The 26,149-nt window shown below is 40.7% G+C and overlaps 1 protein-coding gene across 1 annotated transcript; it reads left to right on the top strand.

The window, feature by feature from the left end:
• Window positions 1-3,624: 3,624 nt before the first annotated feature.
• On the top strand, window positions 3,625-25,910 carry LOC115183720 (uncharacterized). The gene is made up of 14 exons (XM_029744792.1): window positions 3,625-3,665; window positions 4,475-4,609; window positions 14,041-14,102; window positions 14,653-14,801; window positions 14,996-15,124; window positions 15,272-15,383; window positions 15,474-15,540; window positions 15,640-15,686; window positions 16,628-16,809; window positions 16,940-17,053; window positions 22,797-23,083; window positions 23,216-23,314; window positions 24,799-24,877; window positions 25,634-25,910. Exons 2-14 carry the CDS (start codon window positions 4,569-4,571, stop codon window positions 25,643-25,645), a joined length of 1,380 nt encoding a protein of 459 aa, XP_029600652.1. The 5' UTR covers window positions 3,625-3,665; window positions 4,475-4,568; the 3' UTR covers window positions 25,646-25,910.
• Window positions 25,911-26,149: the final 239 nt, after the last annotated feature.

The raw sequence follows: 26,149 nt of genomic DNA on the forward strand, positions 1-26,149 counted from the left end.
ATTCATTTTGCACTTCCTACGGCTTCCACTAGATGTCAACGATCTTTGTAAAGTTGTTTGAAGCGTCTATGATGAACAGAGACCGGATGAGAAGGAAGGGAAGTTGACGTCCCTGGGATGTCGTCACTTCATTATTGCACGCACATGCGCGTTCATGTGAGATGAGACTTTGTATTTCAAACGTTTATCAAGACACAGGAGAGGTCCTGTTGAAATATTTATCCGTTTCACGTTCTCAAGGCCCTAAAGATTGATGCTAAACAACGTTTGACATGTTTGAACGAACGTAAATAGATTTTTTTTTAAACTTTTTGTCGTGACTTTTCCCTCCCCCGCCCTACATTTTGAGTAGCCTACCGAACGCGCTAACAACATGGAACAACTGGGAGTTATTTGGACATAAATTATGAACTTTGTCGAAAGAAACAACATTTGTTGTGGACCTGGGAATCCTGGAAGTGCCTTCTGATGAAGATTATTAAAGGTAAGGGAATAGTTCTAATGTTATTTATGATGTTAGATGACTCCAACATGCCGGCTAACTGTATAGCCTAGCCTATTTTTCTGAGCGCAGTAGTCAGATTATTGCAAAGTGTGCTTTCCCAGTAAAGTTATTTGGAAATCTGTCAATGCGGTTGCTTTCACGAGATATTAATCTACAATTCTTTGAATAACAGTTTAATATTTTATCCACGTTTTATAATGAGTATTTTTGAAAATTCACCGGCAGTTTTTGGGGGAGATACATTTTCTGAACGTCACGCGCCAATGTAAAATGCTGTTATTAGATATAAATATGAACTTGATGGAACAAAAAATGCATATATTGTATAACATAATGTCCTAGGAGTGTCATCTGATGAAGATTGTCAAAGGTTAGTGCATCATTTTAGCTGGTTTTCTGCTTTTGGTGACGCCTGTCTTTGCATTGACAAAACATTACAAACAGCTATTTTCAATGTACTCTCCTAACATAACCTAACTTTATGCTTTCGCCGTAAAGCCTCTTTGAAATCGGACAATGTGGTTGGATTTAGGAGATGTTTATCTTTCAAATGGTGTAAAATAGTTGATTGTTTGAGAAATTGAAATTATTAGATTCTTGCAGTTTTGAATTTCCCGCCATGGTATCTTGTCAAGCAATCCCGTTAACGGGATCAGAGTGGGAAGGGGTCCCCAATTAATGTTGTAAATGACAATTGTAGCTGGAAACGGCTGATTGTTTATGGAATATCAACATAGGCGTACAGAGGCCCATTACCAGCAACCATCACTCCTGTGTTCCAATGGCACATTGTGTTAGCTAATCCAAGCTTCATTTTAAAAGGCTAATTGATCATTAGAAAACCTTTTTCCAATTATATTGGCACAGCTGAAAACTGTTGTGCTGATTTAAAGAAGCAATACATCTGGCCTTGTTTAGACTAGTTGAGTATCTGGAGCATCCGCATTTGTGGGTTCGATTACAGGCTCAAAATGGCCAGAAACAAAGAACTTTATTCTGAAACTCGTCAGTCTATTCCTGTTCTGAGAAATTAAGGCTATTAAATGTGAGAAATTGCCAAGAAACTGAAGATCTCGTACAATGCTGTGTACTACTCCCTTCACAGAACAGAGCAAACTGGCTCTAACCAGAATAGAAAGAGGAGTGGGAGGCCCCGGTGCACAACTGAGCAAGAGGACAAGTACATTAGAGTGTCTAGTTTGAGAAACAGATGCCTCACAAGTCCTCAACTGGCAGCTTCATTAAATAGTACCGGCAAAACACCAGTCTCAACGTCAACAGTGAAGAGAAGACTCCGGGATGCTGGCCTTCTAGGCAGAGCTGCAAAGAAAAAGCCGTATCTTAGACTGGCCAATAAAAAGAAAAGATGGGCAAAATAACACAGACACTGGACTGAGGAACTCTGCCTAGAAGGCCAGCATCCCAGAGTTTTCATCAAGGATCTGTTCTTTGCTCCGTTTATCTTCCCCTCGATGCTAACTAGTATCCCAGTCCTTTCCTCTAAAATATCCCCACAACATGATGCTGCCACCACACTTCACCGTAGGGATGGTACCAGGTTTCCTCCAGACGTAACACTTGGCATTCAGGCCAAAGAGTTCAATCTTGGTTTCATCAGAACAGAGAATCTTGTTTCTCATGGTCAGAGTCCTTTAGGTGCCTTGTGGAAAACTCCAAGTGGGCTGTCATGTGCATTTTACTGAGTCGTTGCTTCCGTCTGGCCCCTCTACCATAAAGGCCTGATTGGTGGAGTGCTGCAGAGATGGCTGTCCTTCTGGAAGATTCTGCCATCTCCACAGAGGAACTCTGGAGCTCTTTCAGAGTGACCATTGGGTTCTTGGTCAAGTCCCTGATCAAGGCCCTTCTCCCCCGAATGCTTCGTTTGGCCGGGCGGCCAGCTCTACGAAGAGTCTTGGTAGTTCCAAACTTCTTCCATTTAAGAATGATGGAGGCCGCTGTGTTCTTGGTACCCTTCCCCACATCTGTTCCTCGACACAATCTTGTCTCGGAGCTCAACGGACAATTCCTTCCACCTCATGGCTTGGTTTTTGCTCTGACATGCACTGTCAACTGTGGGACCTTTTATAGACAGGTGTGTGCCTTGCCAACTTTCTATGGCTTGTTTTAAAAAAATAATGGTATTTTGGAGATGATATCATTTCCAAATAACTGAAAGTGAGAGGTTGTAATCTGAATATAGGGGAAAAGGCCATTCTTGAACATGGGGTGAGACATTCTTACTAATCTGCCAGAGAACCAGTTTGGATTTAAATATAACTTGTGTGACTGAAGCCTTTAGTGAGAGGTCTAATGCTTTAATATTTAATAATTTCTGCCCTCTGAATTCATATTCATTATATAAATAGGCCTGTTTAATTTTGACTAACTTGCCGTTCCAAATAAAATTGAATATTTTTTGCTCATATAATAAAAACAAAAACACGTTGGTAGGTGTAGGCCATGAGGAAATAGGTAAACTGCAGTAGGACTATTGAGTTTATTAGGGTGCTTTTTCCACAAATAGGCAGGTATTTTCCTTTCCATGGTAGCTAGCTCTTATTTACGGTGTATTTGGAAAGTATTCAGACCCCTTCCCCTTTTCCACATTTTGTTACGTCACAGCCTTATTTGAAATGGATTGAGTAATTCTTTGTCTCATCAATAGACACACAATACCCCATAATGACAAAGCGAAAACCGACATCAATCATAGACAACCTCTAATTTTGTCTTAATTAACATAACTTAAGCCCACAGCAACTGGAGGACACACCCCTACCTAATTACCCACCCCCCCCCCAAATCAGTTCTCCACAAACCTCATGTTTACATCCATCCATGGGTGAAACCACGTGGATAAATCATTTTTTAAAGCAACCTAGATTGACTCCAATCCTATTCTTCCATTCTCCACATTGTTTTCCTGCTACTACTGTCTGCAGCTTATTTTTTTTATATATAAAGGATTATCCAAAGTACCAATATAAAAAAGGTTCTCCACAGCCCAAAAAAGGTTTCCCTTACAGTGAAGTTAAAACACCTTTTTGGTACTAGCACCTTTTTTTGAGAGAGCAATAACATCAGCCCATATCTTCATTAACTAATGAATTACATTTTGTTCTCCCAGGCTATTGTACAAGCAGCCCAGTGTCTTGGTGGGGTGAGTAGTGTTACCTTGTGTTAGTTACATATCATTGTTATCTTCCACATCAGCGTGTAGCCTGGTAAACCACACATCTTTTCAAGGACCTTTATTTGCAAAACTATTGAGATCATAATCAGTACAACACATTCCAGCTTGATCTGTATATCTGTAAACATTGAGATCATAATCAGTACAACACATTCCAGCTTGATCTGTATATCTGTAAACATTGAGATCATAATCAGTACAACACATTCCAGCTTGATCTGTATATCTGTAAACATTGAGATTATAATCAGTACAACACATTCCAGCTTGATCTGTATATCTGTAAACATTGAGATCATAATCAGTACAACACATTCCAGCTTGATCTGTATATCTGTAAACATTGAGATCATAATCAGTACCACACAGTCAAGCTTGATCTGTATATCTGTAAACATTGAGATCATAATCAGTACCACACAGTCAGGCTTGATCTGTATATCTGTAAACATTGAGATCATAATCAGTACGACACAGTCAGGTTTGATCTGTATATCTGTAAACATTGAGATCATAATCAGTACAACACATTCCAGCTTGATCTGTATATCTGTAAACATTGAGATCATAATCAGTACCACACAGTCAAGCTTGATCTGTATATCTGTAAACATTGAGATCATAATCAGTACCACACAGTCAGGCTTGATCTGTATATCTGTAAACATTGAGATCATAATCAGTACGACACAGTCAGGTTTGATCTGTATATCTGTAAACATTGAGATCATAATCAGTACAACACAGTCAGGCTTGATCTTGTTCTGTTTCTTTAGTCGTACTGATGTGGTGGCAGTCACCCCATGGTTGGCACCCATTGTCTGGGAAGGAACCTTTGACCCTGACCTCGTCGACATAATCTACAAGTCCATGAACCTCACCATAGCAACCACAGTGTTTGCCGTTGGAAAGTGAGTATCGTACAACTTTTCCCAAATATTCAAAAGGGAAGTTAAACTATCAATATTTTTACAACATTAAAACTACACTGAGTGTACAAAACATTATGAACACGTGCTTTCTCCATAACAGACTGACCAGGTGAATCCAGGTTAAAGCTATGATCCCTTATTGATGTCACTTGTTAAATCCACTTCAATCAGTGTAGACGAAGGGGAGGAGACAGGTTAAATAAGGATTGTTAAGCCTCGACACATTTGAGACATGGATTGTGTATGTGTGCCATTCCGATGGTGAATGGGCAAGACAACAAAAAAACACTCAGTGTATGAGGACATAACCAGCTAATGTCACATGGCAGGTAATACAATATCATGATGTCATGATTCACAGCTTGGCTAAGATTTGAATAACTGTACTTTGTTTATTTCCTGGTAAACTGTAATTTCTGTTCAGAAACGGTTGAGTATGTCCTATACAGTCCTATGAGAATGACCATACAGTTACAGAGGGTTTCTGGCATCAGAATCGCAGGAGCCTGATACTGCCATTGTGCACTTGAGCAAGGCACCTTAATAACCTGTTATGGATAGGGGGCAGTATTTTCACGGCTGGATAAAAAACGTACCCGATTTAATCTGATTATTACTCCTGCCCAGAAACTAGAATATGCATATAATTATTAGCTTTGGATAGAAAACACTCCAAAGTTTCTAAAACTGTTTGAATGGTGTCTGTGAGTATAACAGAACTCATTTGGCAGGCCAAAACCTGAGAAGATTCAAAACAGTAAGGGCCCTCTCTGACCATTTCTTTGACTTCTTGATCATCTCTAACCAAAAACAGGGGATCTCTGGCATGACGTGACATTTTCTAACGCTCCCATAGGCTCTCAGAAGGCGGCAGAAATTTGACTGGTTGCTTTGGAGCCCCAGGCTGAAAAACATTAGCGCCTTTTGTAAGTGGTCGATCAGTGGACAATGAGAATGGATGGGCGTGCACGGTGTGCACGGGCCGATCCATGTTTACTTTATCTCTCCTTGAACGTATACAGGGTTTCCCGGTCGGAATATTATCGCTTTTTTACGAGAAAAATTGCATAAAAATTGATTTTAAACAGCGGTTGACATGCTTCGAAGTACGGTAATGGAATATTTAGAATTTTTTTGTCACGATATGCCCCGTGCGCGTGACCCTTATTTACCTTTTGGTTAGTGTCTTGAACGCACAAACAAAACGCCGCTATTTGGATATAACTATGGATTATTTTGAACCAAACCAACATTTGTTATTGAAGTAGAAGTCCTGGGAGTGCATTCTGACGAAGATAGCAAAGGTAATAACATTTTTCTTATAGTAAATCGGAGTTTTGTGAGGGCTAAACTTGGTGGGTGTCTAAATAGCTAGCCCGTGATGGCTGGACTATGTACTCAGAATATTGCAAAATGTGCTTTCACCGAAAAGCTATTTTAAAATCGGACATAGCGAGTGCATAGAGGAGTTCTGTATCTATAATTCTTAAAATAATTGTTATGTTTTTTGTGAACGTTTATCGTGAGTAATTTAGTAAATTCACTGGAAGTTTGCGGGGGGTATGCTAGTTCTGAACGTCACATGCTAATGTAAAAAGTTTTTTGATATAAATATGAGCTTGAATGAACAAAACATGCATGTATTGTATAACATAATGTCCTAGGATTGTCATCTGATGAAGATCATCAAAGGTTAGTGCTGCATTTAGCTGTGGTTTTGTTTTTTGTGACATTATATGCTAGCTTGAAAAATGGGTGTCTGATTATTTCTGGCTGGGTACTCTGCTGACATAATCTAATGTTTTGCTTTCGTTGTAAAGCCTTTTTGAAATCGGACAGTGTGGTTAGATAAAGGACAGTCTTGTCTTTAAAATGGTGTAAAATAGTCATATGTTTGAAAAATGGAAGTTTTGGGATTTTTGAGGAGTTTGTATTTCGCGCCCCGCCCACCATTGGATAATGGAGCAGGTGTTCCGCTAGCGGAACGTCTAGATGTAAGAGGTTTTAAAGCCTTATGTTATGTACAGGTAACTGACAAAATAGTGGAAAACACTAGTAAATGAGGGATACAAATATATTGAATGCAGGTGCTTCCACACAGGTGTGGTTTCTGAGTTAATTAAGCAATGAACAACCCATTATGCTTGGTGGTGGCCCAAGGTGGCTCGTGGTGGCCCAAGGTGGCTGGTGGTGGCCCAAGGTGGCTGGTGGTGGCCCAAGGTGGCTGGTGGTGGCCCAAGGTGGCTGGTGGTGGCCCAAGGTGGCTGGTGGTGGCCCAAGGTGGCTGGTGGTGGCCCAAGGTGGCTGGTGGTGGTGGCCCAAGGTGGCTGGTGGTGGCCCAAGGTGGCTGGTGGTGGCCCAAGGTGGCTCGTGGTGGCCCAAGGTGGCTGGTGGTGGCCCAAGGTGGCTGGTGGTGGCCCAAGGTGGCTCGTGGGGGCCCAAGGTGGCTGGTGGTGGTGGCCCAACTCTCTATTAAGTACCCTTTATGTTTATGTTTCCTATATTTTGTCAGTTACCTGTGTGTCTTTAAATTCTGACAGATACGTCCGCTTTCTCCAAGATTTCCTGGAGACAGCAGAGAAGCACTTCATGGTCGACTTCAACGTGCGCTACTACGTTTTCACTGATCGTCCCGACGATGTTCCATCAGTGAACCTGTCCCAGGGGAGACATTTGAGTGTGATCCAGGTCCCAGGTTCAAACCGCTGGCAGGAGATATCAGCCCGGAAGATGAAGACCATTCAGACAGCCATCGAACGTCAGATCAGCAGGGAGGCCGACTACATCTTCTGTCTGGACGTGGACAGCAAGTTCCATGCTCGCTGGGGGGCCGAGTCTCTGGGCAGGCTGGTTGCTGTGATTCACCCATGGTTTTACCAGGCGACCCGTGACCACTTCACATACGAACGGCGCCCAGCCTCGACAGCCTACATCCCCATGGATGAGGGAGACTACTACTACACCGGGGCTGTGTTCGGAGGGTTCGTGGAGGATGTGTACACACTAACAAAGGTATGTCGGAACCAGCTTGAAGAGGACGCGAGGAATTCCATCGAGGCTGCCTGGCAGGAGGAGAGTCACCTCAACAGGTACCTGCTTTACAACAAGCCCAGCAAGCTGTTGTCTCCAGAGTACCAGTGGGATGACAAGAAGACCAAAACCAAAGAGGTCAAAGTCATTCGCTTCTCTACTGTCATTAAAAACTATGCTGAAATTCGTCCCAATGTATAGGACTAGGAATTGGATATTCAACCGGCCGAAAAAAAACTTTATTGATTATGCTTAATGTTAGGTTAATTTCAGGTATTGCTTCACTGAGTTTTGGGTTAAGGTTAGGGAAAGGCATAAAATGTCACATTGGGTATATAGATGTCTGGCGCCATTCATTTTCTCTTGGTGAAATACATACACTTTGCTTTATACCCTGAGGAAGACAGCTTGGCTGTGTATTTTTCTTGAAATAAATAAAAATTCAGAATGTTTGTGTTATTTCACTACTTGTTATATTTTCTATAGCCTAACTAAAAACAACATCTCCCCTGTTACAACGATATGCGGTGTATGAGGAACAAACCAGTGGTTTAGTAGAGAAATAGGGAATGTTGCAAGGATTCCATCCATAGATGTGTACATCAGACAAGACACAGTGGTGGACTGAATTTCCATTTAGAAAAACTTCAGCATAATGTCAAAGTGGACCTGGCATTCCAGTCCAGAAACAACCCCTAACCACAATACATATACTGTAAACTGTAAGAAAACAAAGAAAAATACCCTTTTAAAAAGGTAATATGGAGGATTCCCTTCCTTGTGTAAAAACATCCTGCCAATGTCCAGGCAAAAGGGAAAATCCTTCAATTCAAGTCATACCATCTAATCAATGTTATGTGAGGGATAATCAACGAGGGGCTATGGGTTCAATGGATAATAATGAACGACGTGGAAGGTGTGTTCAGTGACCCGCTAGAGGATTAGATTTGACAATGTAAAAACACAATACAACCACAGATGTGTACAATCCATTTAAAATGATTGAAGATGACAAGTTAAAATTGAAAATACATGAAAACAAAATATATACACAAAATTATAATATGAAAACAAATAGTTTCATTAATACTACATTGAACAAAAAATATCAACTCAACATGCAACAATTTAAAAGATTTTACTGAGTTACAGTTCTTATAAGGAAACCAGTCAATGTAAATTCATTCATTAGGCCCTTATCTATGGATTCAACATGACTGGAAATACAGATCTGCATCTGTTGGTCAAAGATAACTTTAAAAAAGGTATGGGTGTGGATCAGACAGCTAGTCAGTATCTGGTGTAACCATCATGTGCATCGCACATCTCCTTTGCCTAGAGTTGATCAGGCTGTTGATTGTGGCATGTGGAATTCTGTTGATGCAGAGCGTCCCAAAACATGCTCACTGATTGACATATCTGGTGAGTGTGCAGGCCATGGAAGAATTGAGACATGTACAGCTTCCTGGAATTGTGTACAGATCCTTGCGACATGGGGCCGTGCATAATAATGCTGAAACATGAGGTGACGGCGGCGGATGAATGGCACGACAAGGGGCCTCAGGATCTCGTCAAGGTATCTCTGTGCATTCAAATTACCATTGATAAAATGCAATTGTGTTCATTGTAGTTTATGCCTGCCCCATACCATAACCCCCTGCCACCGTGGGACACTCTGTTCACAACGTTGACATCAGCAAACCACTTACCAATACGACACCATACACAGTGTCTGCCATCTGCCCGGTACAGTTGAAACCGGGATTCTTTCGTGAAGAGCACACTTCTCCAGCGTGACCATCAAAGGTGAGCATTTGTCCACTGAAGTCAGTTACAACGCCGAACTGCAGTCAGGTCAAAATATCGGCGAGTTCGACGAGCACGCAGATGGGCTCCCCTGAGACGGTTTCTGACAGTTTGAGCACAAATTCTTTGGTTGTGCAAACCCACAGTTTCATCAGCTGTCTGGGTGGCTGGTCTCAGATGATCCAGCAGGTGAAGAAGCCAGATGAAGCTCCTGTGCAGGTGTGGTCAGACATGTTCTACAGTTGTGAGACCTGTTGCATGTCCTGCCAAATTCTCTAAAATGACATTGGAGGTGGCTTATGGTTGAGAAGTTTACATGAAATTATCTGGCCACAGCACTGTTGGACATTCCTGCAGTCAGCATGACAATTGCATGCTCCCTCAAAACTTGAGACATCTGTGGCATTGTGTTGTTGTGACAAAACTGCACATTTTAGAGTGGCCTTTTATTGTTCCCAGCAGAATGTACACCTGTATAATGATCATGCTGTTTAATCAGCTTCTTGATATGCCACACCTGTCAGGTGGATGGATTATCTTGTCAAAGGAGAAATGCTCACTAACAAGGATGTATATAAATTTGTGCACAACATGTTGAGAGAAATAAGCTTTTTGTGTGTATGGAACATTTCTGGGATCTTTGACTTTACATGTTGTGTTTATATTTTTGTTCAGAATATTATACTTTCTCTTAGCCTGTTCTGTCTTAATACATTCCTTAAGGTTTGCCTTAACTTCATAACTTATGGATGGATTTTGATCTGTTTTGGTACACAACTCCATTCCTCTGCACCAGTGTTAAGGAAATAGCTTTTTCCAGCCAGGCTCCTATAGCGCAGCGGTCTGATATTGGCAACACTGCCTCTGGTGTGATGCTATGAGAGTCTGTAATGAAATTAAAATGACCAGACAGGTAACTGAATGTCATGTACTACTTTAAAAACCATTAACAGTTTGATCTGCATCAACCAGAGATCAAATGGAAGCCAGTTCAGTTCCCTGAAAGGATTATGATCAGATTGTTCTGGGTTGTTGCTGAGTTACTGTTTAGCCTGTTTTCCATTGTCTCTCTAAGCAGTGTGTTCCAGTTTGTGGAATTTAAACATGGTTGCCATGGTATTCAAACAATGGTGTATTCCAACTTATTTGGTTCCAGACAGTAATGAAGTGGAGGGTAAATGCACTTAAAAACCATTTATCCACCTTCCATAATTTTACCTATGCGTTTCCCCACCTCTTGTAGAAAAATGAAGTTAAAGTAGAGGGAGCTTTACTTTAGTCATTGCATATGGCGATCAACCTTTCCCAACTACTTTAACTGGTTCCAGAGTAGCCTAAGAACACATGTTGTTTTGGTTTCTAATGTGGTTGGTTTCTCAGTATCTTGGCAGAGAACACACTGTAGGCCTAACATGGCATTTATGATTGATGCTCTAGACCAGAACTCACTCTAGGACAGGTATTCTGTCCGATTTGCCTTTTCTTGGATACTAGCAAATAAAAAGTCTAATTCAATATGATTATTAATGATAATTCTAAGGACTGTTGTCAGAAAAGGCAACATACAAACTCAACGCACATAGTCACTAACTGCTATCTCTGTGAATGTGAATGCCTTTTATGTAAGTAGTGTCTCAGAGGGTTGGCTACTGTGGCAGTGAAAATGCTAAACTTAGATCTTTTTAAGGGGACTTCTATTTTGAAAACTCATTATGAATGATGTTGACTAAATGTGTTATGAAGATTGTTATGAATGATACTGCAGCTAGCCAATTAGGTAACGTGACTGAACAAAGTGTAAACAAACGGTCAGCAACCTCGACGCGCGAGTAGTTTTAAAACAGCCATTGGCGTGGTTTATGAATGTAAAATGCGGTCCTGGCAGTCCACTTTTCTAAGATAAATATGTTGCTCCTGCAATATGGGGAAGATGTTTTGACCAGGATGGGCGAGAAGCAAGCACTTTTAACTGTAGCAAATGGCGTAACCATTTCCACTGTCAGTCTGAGCAGTGTGTGCCAGTTCTTGTTATTCAAACATGGTTTCCGTTCTCCTCACCCATAAACCCCATCTATGTTTTTGTAAATATGTACAGTACAAGTCAAAAGTTTGGACACACCTCATTCAAGGCTTTTTCTTAATTTTTTACTGTTTTCTACATTGTAGAAGAATAGTGAAGGCATCAAAACTATGAAATAACTCATATGGCATCGTGTAGTAAAAAAAGTGTTAAACAAATCAAAATATATTTGTGATTTTGGATTCTTCAAAGTAGCCACCCTTTGTCTTGATGACAACTTTACACACTCTTGAGATTCTCTCAACCAGCTTCACCTGGAATGCTTTTCCAACAGTCTTGGGTTCCCACATATGCTGAGCTCTTGTTGGCTGCTTTTCCTTCACTCTGCGGTCCAACTCATCCCAAACCATCTCAATTGGGTTGAGGGTGGGTGATTGTGGAGGCCAGGTCATCTGATGCAGCACTCCATTACTCTCATTCTTGGTCAAATAGTCCTTACACAGCCTGGATGTGTGCTGGGTCATTGTCCTGTTGAAAACAAATCATAGTCCCACTAAGATCAAACCAGATGGTATGGTGTATTGCTGCAGAATGCTGTGGTAGCCATGCTGGTCAAGTGTATCTTAAATTGTAAATAAATCACTGACAGTGTCACAGCAAAGCACCACCACAGCACTTTCTCCATTTCATGCTTCACTGTGGGAACCACACATGCAGATATCCTTCATTAACCTACTCTGCGTCTCACAAAGACACAGCAGTTGGAACCAAAAATCTGAAATTTGGACTCATCAGAACAAAGGACAGGTTTCCACCGGTCTAATGGTTGCTTTGTAGCAATTCGATCATGAATGCCTGATTCATGCAGTCTCCTCTGAACACTTGATGTTGAGATGTCTGTTAATTGAAATCTGTGAAGCATTTATTTGGGCTGCAATATCTGAGGCTGGAAACTAATGAACTTACCTTCTGAAGCAGAGGTAACACTGGGTCTTCCTTTCCTGTGGCGTCCTCATGAGAGCCAGTTTCATCATAGTGTTTGATGGTTTTTGCGACTGCATTTGAAGAAACTTTCAAAGTTCTTGAAATGTTCCGTATTGACTGACATTCATGTCTTAAAGTAATGATGGACTGTTGTTTCTCTTTGAGCTGTTCTTGCCATAATATGGACTTGGTCTTTTACCAAGAAGGGCTATCTTCTGTATACCAATCCTACCTGTGACGATATGAGGTTGGACCCAGGAGCAGAGAAGAGACCAGACGAGGAATCAGTGGTTAAGGATAAACTAAAAAACTTTACTGAGAAACGGTAACAGAAGGATCACAGTAACACTGGGAAAACAACAAACTATGGGGCTAGAAACTCACTCAGGAGACAAACACACACGGCAATCAAATCAAGCTACATGAACGGGAAACAGAAAACACACCTCTCTTAAAACCTGTTGGGGCTAGGGGGAAGTATTTGCACGGCCGGATAAAAAACGTACCCGATTTAAACTGGTTACTACTCTTGCCCAGAAACGAGAATATGCATATAATTAGTAGATTTGGATAGAAAACACTCTAAAATATCTAAAACTGTTTGAATGGTGTCTGTGAGTATAACAGAACTCATATGGCAGGCCAAAACCTGAGAAGATTCCATACAGGAAGTGCCCTGTCTGACAATTTGTTCTCCTTCTGTTGCATCTCTATCGAAAATACAGCATATCTGCTGTAACGTGACATTTTCTAAGGCTTCCATTGGCTCTCAGAAGGCGCCAGAAAGTGTAATGACGTGTCTCCTGTCTCTGGGCGAAGAACAGCAGGAGTATTTGTGAGTGGTCAGGCTGAGAACAGTGACACTGGAGATGCGCGTTCATGAGAATTCTCTTTTTTTTTCTTTCAGCCTTTGAATGAATACAACGTCGCCCGGTTGGAATATTATCGCTATTTTAAGAGAAAAGTAGCATAAAAATAGATTTTAAACAGCATTTGACATGCTTCGAAGTACGGTAATGGAATATTTTGAAATTTTATGTCACGAAATGCACTCGCGCGTCACCCTTCGGATAGTGACTTGAACGAACGAACAAAACGGAGCTATTTGGATATAACTATGGATTATTTGGAACCAAAACAACATTTGTTGTTGAAGTAGAACTCCTGGGAGTGCATTCTGACGAAGAACAGCAAAGGTAATCCAATTTTTCTTATAGTAAATCTGAGTTTGGTGAGGGCCAAACTTGGTGGGTGTCAAATTAGCTAGCCGTGATGGCAGGCTATGTACTCAGAATATTGCAAAATTTTAAATTAAGTTATGTTAAATGCATAATGTACGATTCTAGCGCAATGACTGGAAGTCTACAGGTACATTAGCAATGCTACCGTACCTGGAGACTTCCAGTCATTGTGCTAATGCTATATAGCATTTGCTCGTGAAACAACCACTACCTTCCTTCATAATGCGCACAGAGACGTTAAAATGGTATTCATGATCCCTTTAACACTATTAAAGGTTATTAAATGTTAAGTTATGTTATGTAACATAATATCATTGTTTCCTCTGTAGATCGGTTGTTAGGATGTCTCTGCTGCTTTGTTGGGCAGTGATGGCTCTGCACCTCGCAACAGGTAAATATAAAAGTTGAAACTTGAAATGAAACAGTGTGTGTGTAAATAGTTTAATTCAATGATAAAGAACACCCTCTGTGTCTGTAATTTAAAAAAACCATGTAACCTATATTTAACTAGGAAGGTCAGGTAACTCTTTATCCACAATATAGCAGGTGGTGTAAAGCCATAACACATACGTTTTTCCAGCATCAGACTTTGATTGATAACGTCAAAGGCCACACACAAGTCTAACAAAACAGCTCCCACAATCTTTTTATCATGATTTTCACTCAGCCAATCATCAACCATTTTTGTAAGCGCCGTGCATGTTGAATGTCCTTCTCTATAAGCGTGCTGAAAGTCTGTTGTCAATTTGTTAACTGTAAAATTGCATGGTATCTGGTCAAACACAACTTTAAATTCTAGAAAGTAATTGAGGTGCTACTTGATCTAGCTTAGTTTGCACTTTTGGGATTATTCCATTAATTGCTTCAATGTACCAGGTAAACTAAGTCAACCACAGCTCTTGAACAGTACATACTGTCGGTGTGTGTTGTTGTTCTTCCAGGGGTGGATGCTGCCTCGGGGGTGGTGAACACTACAGAGGAGGAGGTGGAAGGGGTGGACTCCCAGTCACCATGCCCAGCCGGGTGGCATCAGAATGAGCATCGCTGCTTCTCCTTCTACCCCGTCTGGGCCACCTGGGCCACTGCAGAGGTAACACTTGTAACAGGGAGAGACAATTACTAATTACTACTACTATTTCACAACCATTGATACTTCAAGACTAGCAAGCACACATTTACTTCAGGAAATGTCAATTTCTAGCCTGCATTGATCTTTGCTCCCTGAGGTACTGCCTGGGCTTTAGCTCAGCGAGCTAACACAGTGTTCTCTGGCTGTCCCTCTAGTCGTACTGCTCCCAGCACAGAGGGAACCTGGTGTCGGTTCACAGCCCTGGTCAACAGATGTTTGTCCAGGATCTGGTCAGGAGACACACATACCAGCCGGTCTGGATAGGAGGCTACGATGCAGCTCAGGTAAACTGGGTCAATAATTCATCAGTCAGTCAGTCTGTCAATCAATCTGTCAAATGTCTACAGGTTACACAGGCAAAAGCTCAATGTACTTTCTGTTTAAAAACAAAAAGCCGTGGAATCAACCAATCAATGTTTTTCTGTGATAAGGAGGGGATGTGGCTGTGGAGTGACGGCTCTGCTGTTGACGATGTTTACTGGGAGGAGGATGAGCCCAGTAACTCTGGACAGGGGGAGAACTGTATGGAGCTACACACTGGAGGTACACACACACACACACACACACACACACACACACACTCTGAGTACATTGAAATAACTGAAGTGTGATTTGTTGTTGCCTTGACAACAGGTGGGCAGGGCTGGAATGACGTGTCCTGTGGAGAGCTGAGGTTCTATGTGTGTTCGATGGAGACAAGGTAGCAGGATAACACTGTCTTGTATCTGGACATGTTTTCACAGAGACCATATTAACACTAAATTACATTCATGTATTTATTTTCTTCATTTTCTTTTAGATCTGGTTTAGCAGCATTACCAAGTCAGAAAAAAGCACACGAGAGAGGTAGGAATGTTTTGTCCCATTGCCTAGGCTTGCCAGATCTAAGAGATCAAGAAGTTTCTGATGTCTGATAGTGGTTAGTTACAGGTGCAGCTCCTTGTTGAATGGCACTCTGACATTAAAAAGATGACAACTGTCTGATGATTAATGACACTTGTGAACGCATTGCCCTTTAAAACGTGTTGACCGATCTGGAATTGTTTTTAAACTATTAAGCTTTTTTTCCTCCTAGAAAATCTGTTCCTCTTTAATGGGATATCTTCAACATTATAAAGTTCCCTTTATTTAAATCTCCCATTTTAAATCTGACTTCCAACATTCTGTTCACTCTAAACAATGTGACTTTGACACGAATCAGCTATTTTGACCCCTTTCCCAGTAGCTTCGACAAAAACGTAGAGCATATTATTAGTCTACTCTGCTATTCAAATCTAAAATTAGAACAGAAATAACTTTTACCAATCAAACTATACAGCTGTTTTGGTAACTGCATCAACTAGTTTAATGTAGCTAACTTCCCACTGTTGAATTAACTGCTATATAACTAGTTTAATGTAGCTAACTTCCCACTGTTGAATTAACTGCTATAGAACTAGTTTAATGTAGCTAACTTCCCACTGTTGAATTAACTGCTATATAACTAGTTTAATGTAGCTAACTTCCCACTATTGAATTAACTGCCATATAACTAGCAATGTGAAACATGTATTTCTAGATGAAACACTGACTAAGTTGGGTGAATAAGTGACTGTATGATTGTATGTGTTGTAATAGTCAATTAAAAAATGTGCTTAGAGTTTTGAAACAACTGTCTTTTTGATGAACTGTTTTGAGTTTTGTATAAAGCATTGCTAAAATTTACCACATACTTGTGAAAACTGCACCAAAGCAATACAAACAAAAATATATATCTTTCTCTCTCTCTCCCCCCTCCCCCGGCCCAGAGCTGGTTGAAGAGGTGAGTATTTATGACGTCCTGTGGGAGACCAGTGAGAGAGTAGCAGATGAGACCCTCTACTCAGCCTTCCTCAGAGGGATGTATTCCAGACGTCTGCCTGCCCACTGCTATGCTGACTTCTGCCACCAGGAGATGCTATACCTGGACAGAGTCATCACCATGCTGCAGGTGAAAAGAAAATACATAAAAAAAAACAAATACAGTAACGTTTTACTTACTATGACTGTGATACGTGGTTGTCATCCCTAGCTATCTGAAGATAAGTTGGTCTGTGTGTGTAAATGTGTGTATGAGCCAGGTGCTGATCAGAACAGTCCAGGGTCCTCCAGACATCATGCAGTTTCTCCAGAGAACACATCAACGCTACCAGGAGTCTCTGAAGGAGGCCCAGAACCAAACTCCACAACACCTGGTAAGAAGCTGTTATAACAATCACCCTTAATATATAATTTAAGATAATATATCTTTATATACAATTTAACATAATATATCTTAATATACAATTTAAGATAATATATCTTAATATACAATTTAATAGAATATATCTTAATATACAATTTAAGATTATATATCTTAATATACAATTTAAGATAATATATCTTAATATACAATTTAAGAGAATATATCTTAATATACAATTTAAGATAATATATCTTAATATACAATTTAAGAGAATATATCTTAATATACAATTTAAGATAATATTTCTTAATATATATTTTAAGATAATATATCTTAATATACAGTATATTACGCAGTAGCTAAAGCTTAATAATAGCCACAACATACCAAACCTTCACAAACGTTTATTAACTTTATTAGGGTAATATCTCAAGTAAATCAAGCCATTGTTTATAGGGAAAATACAAGCAGAAGAGTGAATGTAAACCAGGGAAAAAATGCACTTCCCTCCCCTGTGCCCAATAAAATACCATACAACCCTCCCCAAAGCAAAAAAACATGGACAACCCTGCCCTATTTTGGACCCCCCCTCCCAACCTGTAAATGTAGATTTGTCCCATAGACTATAGAAAAGTAGGTAGTCTTTGAATTTGTAGTCTCACTCAACCCTCCCACATTTACCACTGCATTTCATATACAGTTTCTGTAGCCAAGTCTCCCTCTTTTCCTCAGAGAAAATGGCTTGATTCTACTGTTCAAAAGACATGACCCATAACCCCGATGCTACGGTTTTTTCTTTTTATCATGATTTGGCAGGCTGCATTTTACATTCATAAAGCATATCGCGGGCCGTTCTAAAACTAGGCTACTTGTGGACCGGACCGTTAACCATTTGTTTAGGATACACCTTGATCAGTCATGTTACCTCATTAGCTAGCTATAGTTAACTACCTAGGGGTGCGTTCAGCAGGATCAAGAATAAACATGCCTCTCTGATTGATGAAAAAGGAATAACGGCGGTAATATTCATAGAATTTCTGTCTTAGGTCTCATTTTATGTAGTGTCGTGTTGTCTCTCTTGTTGTGGTGTGTGAGTGTGTCTTAAGTTTACATACACTTAGGTTATGTCGATATAAAACTCGTTTTTCAACCTCTCCACAAATTTCTTGTTAACAAACTATAGTTTTGGCAAGTCGGTTAGGACATCTACTTTGTGCATGACACAAGTAATTTTTCCAACAACTGTTCACAGACAGATTATTTCACTTATAATTCACTGTATCACAATTCCAGTGGGTCAGAAGTGTACATACACTAAGTTGACTGTGCCTTTAAACAGCTTGGAAAATTCCAGAAAATGATGTCATTGCTTTAGAAGCATCTGATAGGCTAATTGACATCATTTTAGTCAATTGGAGGTGTACCTGTGGATGTATTTAAAGGCCTACCAAACTCAGTGCCTCTTTGCTTGACATCATGGGAAAATCAAAAGAAATCAGTCAAGACCTCAAAAAACATATTGTAGACCTCCCAAGTCTGGTTCATCCTTGGGAGCAATTTCCAAACGCCTGAAGGTACGCATCCGTCATACTGCTAAGGAAGGAGATGTGTTCTGTCTCCTAGAGATGAACTTATTTTTGTGCGAGAAGTGCAAATCAATCGCAAAACAACAGCAAAGGACCTGGTGAAGATGCTGGAGAAAACGGGTAGAAAAGTATCTATATCCACAGTAAAACGAGTCCTATATCGACATAACATGAAAGGCCGCTCAGCAAGGAAGAAGCCACTGCTCCAAAACCGCCATAAAAAAAGGTGGCAGCATGATGTTGTGGGGGTGCTTTGCTGCAGGAGAGACTGGTGCGCTTCACAAAATTGATGGCAAAATTATGTGGATATATTGAAGCAACATCTCAAAACATCAGTCAGGAAGTTAAACCTTGGTCGCAAATGGGTCTTCCAAATGGACAATGACCCAAGCATACTTGCAAAGTTGTGGTAAAATAGCTTAAGGTTAACAAAGTCAAGGTATTGGAGTGGTCATCACAAATCCCTGACCTCAATCCCATAGAAAATGTGTGGGCAGAATTGAAAAAGTGTGTGCGAGCGAGGACGCCTACAAACCTGATTCAGTTACACCAGCTCTGTCAGGAGGAATGGGCCAAAATTCACCGAACTTATTGTGGGAAGGTTGTAGAAGGCTACACGAAACGTTTGACCCAAGTTAAACATTTTGAAGGCAATGCTACCAAATACTAATTGAGTTTATGTAAACTTCTGACCCACTGGGAATGTGACGAAAGAAATAAAAGCCATATCTTCAATTAAACCAATAAAAGTATATCACACTCTACTATTATTCTGACTTTTCACATTCTTAAAATAAAGTTGTGATCCTAACTATCCTAAAACAGGGAATTTGTACCAGGATTAAATGTCAGGAATTGTGAAAAACTGAATTTAAATGTATTTGGCTAAGGTGTATTTAAACTTTTGACTTCAACTGTATGTACATGAAGGCAGGGTAAAGTGACAAGGCATCAGGATAGATGTCAAGCAAAGAGTCACTGAGTTTGTAGGCCTTGAAATACATCCACAAGTACACCTCCAATTGACTCAAATGATGTAAATTAGCCTATCAGTCCACAGTTATCTTCTGGGTGACTCTCAAAAAACTTGGCTTGACCACAAACCCAAGGGCTCTTTTAAATGTAACCAGTGCAACCATTGCCAAAATATTGCACAGAAAAAGTGTTTTGTTGACACAGCTTCCAAAATGGAGTATTACGCCAAGCATTTCATTAACTGCAAAACCACTCATGTCATCTATAGATTGGAATGTCCACAGTGCAAGGTGTTCTAAATTGGACGGACAAAGAGACGCCTTCAAGACCGCTTAGCGGAACACAAGTATGCCATACGGGTAGGCAATAAAGACGACCCCATGGCAAGGCACTACAAGTCCTTACACCATGGCAACCCTGCCTCCCTACAAGCTATGGGTATTGATCATGTTCCGGCCTCTATTAGAAAAGGGGACCGTCTTAAACAGTTAAACCAAAGGGAACGTTTTTGGATTTATAAACTACAGGCCACTAAGTACCCTGGTTTAAATGAAGATATGGATTTCTCACCCTTCCTGTAGGGTCGTGATAGGTCCATTTGCTGTCATCTAGTGGACTATATGCTCAATTGCCCCTCAATTGCCCTCAGCTATGTTTAGACTGTTGTTGTTCATGTTTGGCTGTGTTCTAGTGTACTATGGAATATACTGCTTTCTTATTCTTCACACTTCTCCCAGTCATATTTAAGGTTAGAACTACCTTTCTAAGTGTTCTGATACTTCTAGCTTGGAGTTGTATTTTTATGATAACATAGCTACGGTATTTCACTTTTTGACGTGCATAGTATTGCTTACTAGGTGTGTCCAATCAATTTTGTAACCACTCCCTCTTCAAATTATGGCTAATTGGAAAAGCTGTTCAAAAGAGGACATTGTATTATTTCTTTGTACTCCCTGACGAAGGCCATGCAGGCGAAACGCGTTGGATTTTTAAAACTTTGTTTCTATTGAACATGCCATACATATAAACGTATTTTAATTAATTATATGAAGAGTGCCTTGGTCCTCCTTTCTTTTTGATGACCAATTCACTCCTTTTACCAAAGAGCACCTTCTGTCTACCAAAATGTACTATTGTGGACCTTAGTAGCGCTTCCCTTCCTCCTCTTTCTACTAGCCTATCAGAAGCTTCCAAAGCCATGACATCATTTTCTGGAATTTTCCCAACTGTTTAAAGGCACAGTCAAGTTAGTGTACGTACACTTCTGACCCACTGGAATTGTGATACAGTGAGATATAAGTGAAATAAATCTGTCTGTAAACAATTGTTGGAAAAATCACTTGTGTCATGCACAATGTAGATGTCCTAACCAACTTGCCAAAACTATAATTTGTTGACAAGAAATTTGTGGAGTGGTTGAAAAATGAGTTTTACTGACTACAACCTAAGTGTATGTAAACTTCCGACTTCAACTGTACCTACTTCAAATACCTTAGTATTATCTATCCTGATGCATAGTCACTTTACCCTGCCTTCATGTACATACTGTATCAACCTCAAATGCCTTATACCTCTGCACATTGATCTGGTACTGGTACTTCCTGTATATAGCTCCATATTGATCTGGTACTGGTACTTCCTGTATATAGCTCCACATTGATCTGGTACTGGTACTCCCTGTACATAGCTCCACATTGATCTGGTACTGGTACTCCCTGTATATAGCTCCACATTGATCTGAGACTGGTACTTCCGTTATATAGATCCACATTGATCTGGTACTGGTACTTCCTGTATATAGCTCCACATTGATCTGGTACTGGTACTTCCGTTATATAGATCCATATTGATCTGGTACTGGTACTCCCTGTATATAGCTCCACATTGATCTGGTACTGGTACTCCCTGTATATAGCTCCATATTGATCTGGTACTGGTATTCCCTGTATATAGCTCCACATTGATCTGGTACTACCTGTATATAGCTCCACATTGATCTGGTACTGGTACTTCCTGTATATAGCTCCACATTGATCTGGTACTGGTACTTCCTGTATATAGATCCACATTGATCTGGTACTGGTACTCCCTGTATATAGCTCCACATTGATCTGGTACTCCCTGTATATAGTTCCACATTGATCTGGTACTGGTATTCCCTGTATATAGCTCCACATTGATCTGGTACTGGTACTTACTGTATATAGCTCCACGTTTGATCTGGTACTGGTACTCCCTGTATATAGCTCCACATTGATCTGGTACTGGTACTTCCGTTATATAGATCCACATTGATCTGGTACTGGTACTCCCTGTATATAGCTCCACATTGATCTGGTACGGGTACTTCCTGTACATAGCTCCACATTGATCTGGTTCTGGTACTCCCTGTATATAGCTCCACAATGATCTGGTACTGGTACTTCTGTTATATAGATCCACATTGATCTGGTACTGGTTCTCCCTGTATATAGCTCCATATTGATCTGGTACTCCCTGTATATAGCTCCACATTGATCTGGTACTGGTACTTCTGTTATATAGATCCACATTGATCTGGTACTGGTTCTCCCTGTATATAGCTCCATATTGATCTGGTACTGTTACTTCCTGTATATAGCTCCACATTGATCTGGTACTGGTACTTCCGTTATATAGATCCACATTGATCTGGTACTGGTATTCCCTGTATATAGCTCCATTATGATCTGGTACTGGTACTCCCTGTATATAGCTCCACATTGATCTGGTACTGGTCCTTCCTGTATATAGCTCCACATTGATCTGGTACTCCCTGTATATAGCTCCACATTGATCTGGTACTTCCTGTATATAGCTCCACATTGATCTGGTACTTCCTGTATATAGCTCCATATTGATCTGGTACTTCCTGTTTTTAGCTCCACCTTTATTTTATTCCTCCTGTTACTTTTATTTGTGTTATGTTTTAACTCTGCATCTTTGGGAAGGGCTTGTTAGCATTTCACAGTAAAGTCTACACCAGTTGTATTCAGTGCATGTGACAAATAAATGTAATTCGATTTTCCTCCTCCTCCGTCTGCCTACAGAACCAGTCCTCCATCCAGCCCTCTGCAGCTGTGCTTCAGTACCTTCAGACCTTCCATCACCATATAGTAAACTCCCTGTCTCTCTTCCTCCTCCTCCATCTCCTCCTCCTCCTCCTGCCTACAGAACCTGTCCTCCATCCAGCCCTCTGCAGCCGTGCGTCAGTACCTCCAGAGCTTCCATGACATTGTGAATGAGGAGCCCATCTACTGGCTGGTGTCTCTGCTGCCCAGAGCCCTGCTCAGACCTTACTTGGCAAAGAACCTGCCCCTGGGAGAGAGGACCAGACCAGGCCCCAGGCCCTGCCTCTACCCCTGGCTAAGCCTCTTCCCCTGCCCCTGCTACCAGTGGGGGGGAGAGGACATGAAGTCAGACCAGAGGAACCAGAAAGACAAGTCAGGGACATATTACAGGTATCTTGAAGTTTATAGCCTATGGAGGTTTATAGTGTCTCAACTCAACTCACAACACATTGTTGTGTTTAATCTTGTCAAGTGTCGTGATATTGTGGAGTGTCGCTTTTCTTACCTTGTCTCTCTCTCCAGGCCTCTACTGGAGAAGTACCAGGATGTGATAGATGTCTATAAGGCTGTCAACATCTTCAGAGTCCAGATGATCAACGAGAAGGCTCTCTTCACCTCCAGGTGCGGTTAGCCCAACTTAGGTCTACAGTTAGCCTGACTTAGGTTTTCAGTTAGCCTGACTTAGGTCTACAGCTAGCCTGACTTAGGTCTACAGTTAGCCTGACTTAGGTCTACAGTTAGCCTGACTTAGGTCTACAGTTAGCCTGGTCCTGCTATCTAAGTTTACAGTTAGCCAGGTCCTGCTATCTAAGTTTACAGTTAGCCAGGTCCTGCTATCAAATTCTACAGTTAGCTTGGTCCTGCTAAACAAGTCTTGCCAGGTCTCCCTCTCAAAACAGGCTCTCAACCCTACGGATCTCCATAGCCTGGGTGCCAGTCTAATTTGTGATATCATTCTACTCCTTGTCAACATAATTTGGCATATGACATGGAGTACAGGAAGTGGAATCCCAACCAGGGAATTTGGTTTGTTGAAGTTGTGGGATCGTACATTTTTGGTTTACCATTGGTTCTGGGCAGGAAGCAATAACTTTACTGAACGGTAAAACGGAATTCTGAAAACTTAGCCTGTTCTGGGAACGTTAAGTTTTAGGTTCCAGGGAGGTTTCTGAGAACGTCTTACTATGGTTCCAGGGAGGTTTCTGAGAACGTCTTAATATGGTTCCAGGGAGGTTTCTGAGAACGTCTTACTATGGTTCCAGTGAGGTTTCTGAGAACGTCTCACTATGGTTCCAGTGAGGTTTCTGAGAATGTCTTACTACGGTTCCAGGGAGGTTTCTGAGAGCGTCTTACTATGGTTCCAGTGAGGTTTCTGAGAACGTCTTACTATGGTTCCAGGGAGTTTTCTGAGAACGTCTTACTGTGGTTCCAGGGAGGTTTCTGAGAACGTCTTACTATGGTTCCAGTGAGGTTTCTGAGAACGTCTAACTATGGCTCCAGGGAGGTTCTGAGAACGTCTTACTATGATTCCAGGGAGGTTTCTGAGAACGTCTTACTATGGTTCCAGGGAGGTTCTGAGAACGTCTAACAATGGTTCCAGGGACGTTTCTGAGAACGTCTTACCATGGTTCCCCGAACATTTTCCTGTGAGGTTTAATTTTAATGCTCAGAGAAACGGAATTATAGGTTATTTGGAGTTTTTTTTTTAGTTCTTTAAAACGTTCACTGAATGTTTCAATAATACTTTTAACAAAAGTTTTAGCTTTTTTAAGCTTAACTTTTTTAAAGTCCAAGCACAAATAGGACAAGGGGCGCAACTTTGTGCGCTAGCTGGGATGTTAGCACAAAACAGGTTTGGATTTCAGGCTCTCAGTGAAACACTACAGTAGAACACGTGTATCACATTAACCAGGTGATCTCTGTATTAATGTTAAATATCTCTGTGATGTTCATCTCTGTATTACTAGCTGGCAGCGTAATATATCTGAGGTCATATATAATGTGTTCTCCGGATGGAGCGTCCTAATACTTTTAAATATCAAATCAATTCTATAAATCAATGAATATCTTATGTAATCTAATCCGTCTGTGTAATGTTATCCTAGTTGGTTTCCCACTGGTGACGAGGAGGAAGTGGAAGACCAACCCAACCTGTGGTCTGTGGAGTCTGGACCTGACGTTAGGGTGAGTGACATATTTATCTTGTATTGAAATCAGTCGAGGATTGTGCACATTTAAAAAAAAGAAAATGCACCTTTATTTAACCAGGTAGGCTAGTTGAGAACAAGTTCTCATTTACAACTGCGACCTGGCCAAGATAAAGCAATGCAGTTCGACACATACAACAACACAGAGTTACACATGGAATAAACAAACATACAGTCAATAATACAGTAGAAAAGTCTATATACAGTGTGTGCAAATGAGGTAAGATAAGGGAGGTAAGGCAATAAATAAGCCATAGGGGCGAAATAATTACAAAGTAGCAATTAAACACTGGAGGGATAGATGTGCAAAAGATGAATGTGCAAGTACAGATACTGGGGTGCAAAGGAGCAAGATAAATACATAAATACAGTATGGGGATGAGGTAGTTGGATGGGCTATTTACAGATGGGCTATATACAGGTGCAGTGATCTGTGATGATTGATAATGTGACTGTTTTTCTTTTCAACATTTACATGTATTTTCTAACACACTGCCCCCCCTCCCAAAACAGTTATTGTTTGCAAAACCCCCAATTTAGACCAGCCCACTGTGCTTAAAGATGGACCGGACCATCTGGCCCCAAACTTTCTTATGGCCAGTTCGTTTCTGGTTTATAGTGACTCTATTGGGACAGCTATGTCAGGAGAGTCTTACAGATAAAATGTGTTATCGTTCATTGGTCTTGTTTGTCCTGTTCCTTAAATCTGTTTGTTTCTGTCTCTCTTCTCTAGGTGAAGCTGTAGCAGTGCAGCTGTAGAATACAGGGAGCTGTGTGTGTATGGCTGTGTGTGTTGGCTTTCACACTGGGCAGGACTGTTCCTCTTGTCAGACATATTCCAATATGTCACTTTTATGTTTGAAACTTCCCCCCCAACAACTACTGTTTAAACTGTATTAATGCAAAAACAGAATGAATGTACACATCTAATAATTGTCAACAAAGGAGCTACAATAAAATAAAAAACTATTTAGGTAATAAAATCATAGAATGAAACAGCGTGAAATGTAAAACTGTATTTTCTTATGGGTGTTGCAATATGAATATTACACAGCCAATCACATTGCTGTGCTCTTCCACAATCAGAAGAATTGCTCTGGCTAGCCAATAAACAGATGGTATTGCTTCCAAGAATTGACCAATCAGAAAAAGCTAAGATTGCCCCACTGTCAGTGGACCAGTTTTTGAATGCTCCATTGTATAAACTATTGTATTTTTCCTATGTTCATGTTTTATATTCATGTTGGAT

The sequence above is a fragment of the Salmo trutta genome, unplaced genomic scaffold (assembly GCF_901001165.1).
Source record: "Salmo trutta unplaced genomic scaffold, fSalTru1.1, whole genome shotgun sequence".
In the NCBI taxonomy this organism is placed as follows: domain Eukaryota; kingdom Metazoa; phylum Chordata; class Actinopteri; order Salmoniformes; family Salmonidae; genus Salmo; species Salmo trutta.